Genomic DNA, 2254 nt, shown 5'->3' with positions numbered 1-2254 from the left:
ATTTTAGTGTGCACATGTCTAGTTGGCACCACTCAATATAGGGGAACGGAACCAAAGAAACTAAAGAGAGAATAATCACCTGGTCCCGGTATGTTGAAAATCGGAAATGTTTATTGAAACTTTTCTTAAGAAAAAAATTGCTAAATTTAGTTGGTGAAGCTAATACACATACATACCATATGGAGGACTGGGGGCTAAAGAAATAAGGAGAGAAGCCACAATAAACTGGGTGACAAGTCTGAAGATCCTGGTCTTCGTGAAGATAAACCAATTTTGCCAACATCCTTAGTGATGGTTCCTAGAGAAAAATTTACAGAATTTAGCTGGTGAAGCCAAAACATTCATACCAAACAGAATGCTGGAGGCAAGAGAAACAAGGAGAGAATTCACAATAAACTGAGGGACAAGTCTGAAGATCCTGGTCTTCGTGAAGATAAACTAATTTTGCCAACATCCTTAGTGATGGTTCCTAGAGAAAAATTTACAGAATTTAGCTGGTGAAGCCAAAACATTCATACCAAACAGAATGCTGGAGGCAAGAGAAACAAGGAGAGAATTCACAATAAACTGAGGGACAAGTCTGAAGATCCTTGTCTTCGTGAAGATAAACCAATTTTGCCAACAGCCTTAGTGATGGTTCCTAGAGAAAAATTTACAGAATTTAGCTGGTGAAGCCAAAACTTCAAACCAAACAGAATGCCGGAGGCAAGAGAAACAAAGGGAGAAGTCACAAAAAACTGAGGGACAAGTCTTGGGATCCTGGTCTTCTTGAGGAAGGTAAACCATGTGTAGCTATAGCTTGCAATCTCTGCACAGTTAAAAATGTACAGAACAGTGGTTATTCAGAGATTGGTACCATAGCATGGTACCATTTGCTACAGTAAAAACTATTATTTTCAAGTGTCCAATGAAAATACACATCCACACGATAAGCAAACAACACAAATACGTTTCTGCAGATCCCCATACATGTCTAATTGTAGGTTTCCAAAGTCTTTCATATTTTGAATTGAACAACAAAAATAAACATATTTAACATGATCCCTATGTCTTTTCTTTATATACAGCACTTTTATTTGTTAATGTTTCATCTAGCAACATTTCATCAGACCATAGCAAAGTTCTTTAAAGGCCTGTTTTAATTTAGCATTGCCGTAGACCATGTAGGCTGAATGGAGAAATGAAGGAGAGCAAATCAATATTGAATACCCAATATTCCAGGGGTCATTAATATTCAACATATCTGAAAAGGAACAAATCATGCTTGAAAAATAGATGACCTGACAGAGAAAAAAAAGAATCATGCTTTTCGCAACATCAAAATGAGCCTCTAAATTGGGGCTTCGGAAACTTGTCCCGTTGCCTTTCATCTGTCTGGTGTGTCTCCAAAGAGATTGAATTAAGAGGTAAATTGCACCACTAAATAAGAGAAATGGAAGTAAAGAACCCACAGAGAAAATAATTACCTGGTCCTGGTATTTATGTTGGAAATTGGAAACGTTCATTGTGACGTTTCTAAATGAAAAATTTGCTGAATTTTCTTGACGAAGCCAAAACACATACATGCCGAACGGAAGGCTGGAGGCTACAGAAATGAGGAGAGAAGCCACAATAAACGGAGGGACAAGTCTGGAGATGTTGGTCTTCATGAAGATAAACCAGGTGCAACAATAACTTGCAATCTTCAGGCAGTAAAACATGTACAGGACAGTGGTGATCCAGAGATTGGTGTAGTGCAACATCATTCCAGAAAACCAAATTATTAAAGTTAAAAAAACATTTTGATTTGTCCAATGAGAAAAATATAAAGCCACAATATAGGCAAACACCACATTGGCCAGAAAAAGACTCCTGGAGATCCCCAGACATGTGATGATCTTGTTACCGGTTTCCATAGATTTCAGGGCCTTCCACCTTACAAACTGAACAACTACAATAAACACATTTAGCACTGTCCCCATAAAGCACTCAACAAACAGCACGGCCAGGAATACCTTCTGAAGAATGGAATTAACAGAATCCATTATGGGAAATGAAATCGTCCTTCTGAGATGGATGTTAACTGAACACTTGGCTGCAGAGCCGCGTGTCAGGCTGTGAGTGATGATTTGGTTATACTGGATTGGAACGTACAGATCTTGTTCACATCTTTCATGTAAATTGACCAGTCATGTTGCCTTTGCATTCAAATCTCCGAACCATTGGAACATTGTAGCAGACTGCACATGTAGCTAAGCAATAGGGATCAGATTGC

At 38.4% G+C, this 2254-nt stretch overlaps 1 protein-coding gene across 1 annotated transcript; it reads right to left on the bottom strand.

Moving 5' to 3' along the window:
- Positions 1-1091: 1091 nt before the first annotated feature.
- LOC120935575 (taste receptor type 2 member 40-like) lies at positions 1092-1778 on the bottom strand. The gene has a single exon (XM_040347623.1). It carries the CDS (start codon positions 1743-1745, stop codon positions 1092-1094), a length of 654 nt encoding a protein of 217 aa, XP_040203557.1. The 5' UTR covers positions 1746-1778.
- Between the last annotated feature and the right edge of the window lie 476 nt (positions 1779-2254).

This window comes from Rana temporaria, chromosome 4 (assembly GCF_905171775.1).
Source record: "Rana temporaria chromosome 4, aRanTem1.1, whole genome shotgun sequence".
Lineage (NCBI taxonomy): Eukaryota > Metazoa > Chordata > Amphibia > Anura > Ranidae > Rana > Rana temporaria.
The sequence above is the reverse complement of the archived record's forward strand: the minus strand, read 5'-3'. Positions and strand labels throughout refer to the sequence as shown.

Excerpts from the sequence above, each read along its gene's own strand:
- LOC120935575 (XM_040347623.1), bottom strand. The coding sequence starts at position 1,745 with ATGATGTTGCACTACACCAATCTCTGGATCACCACTGTCCTGTACATG.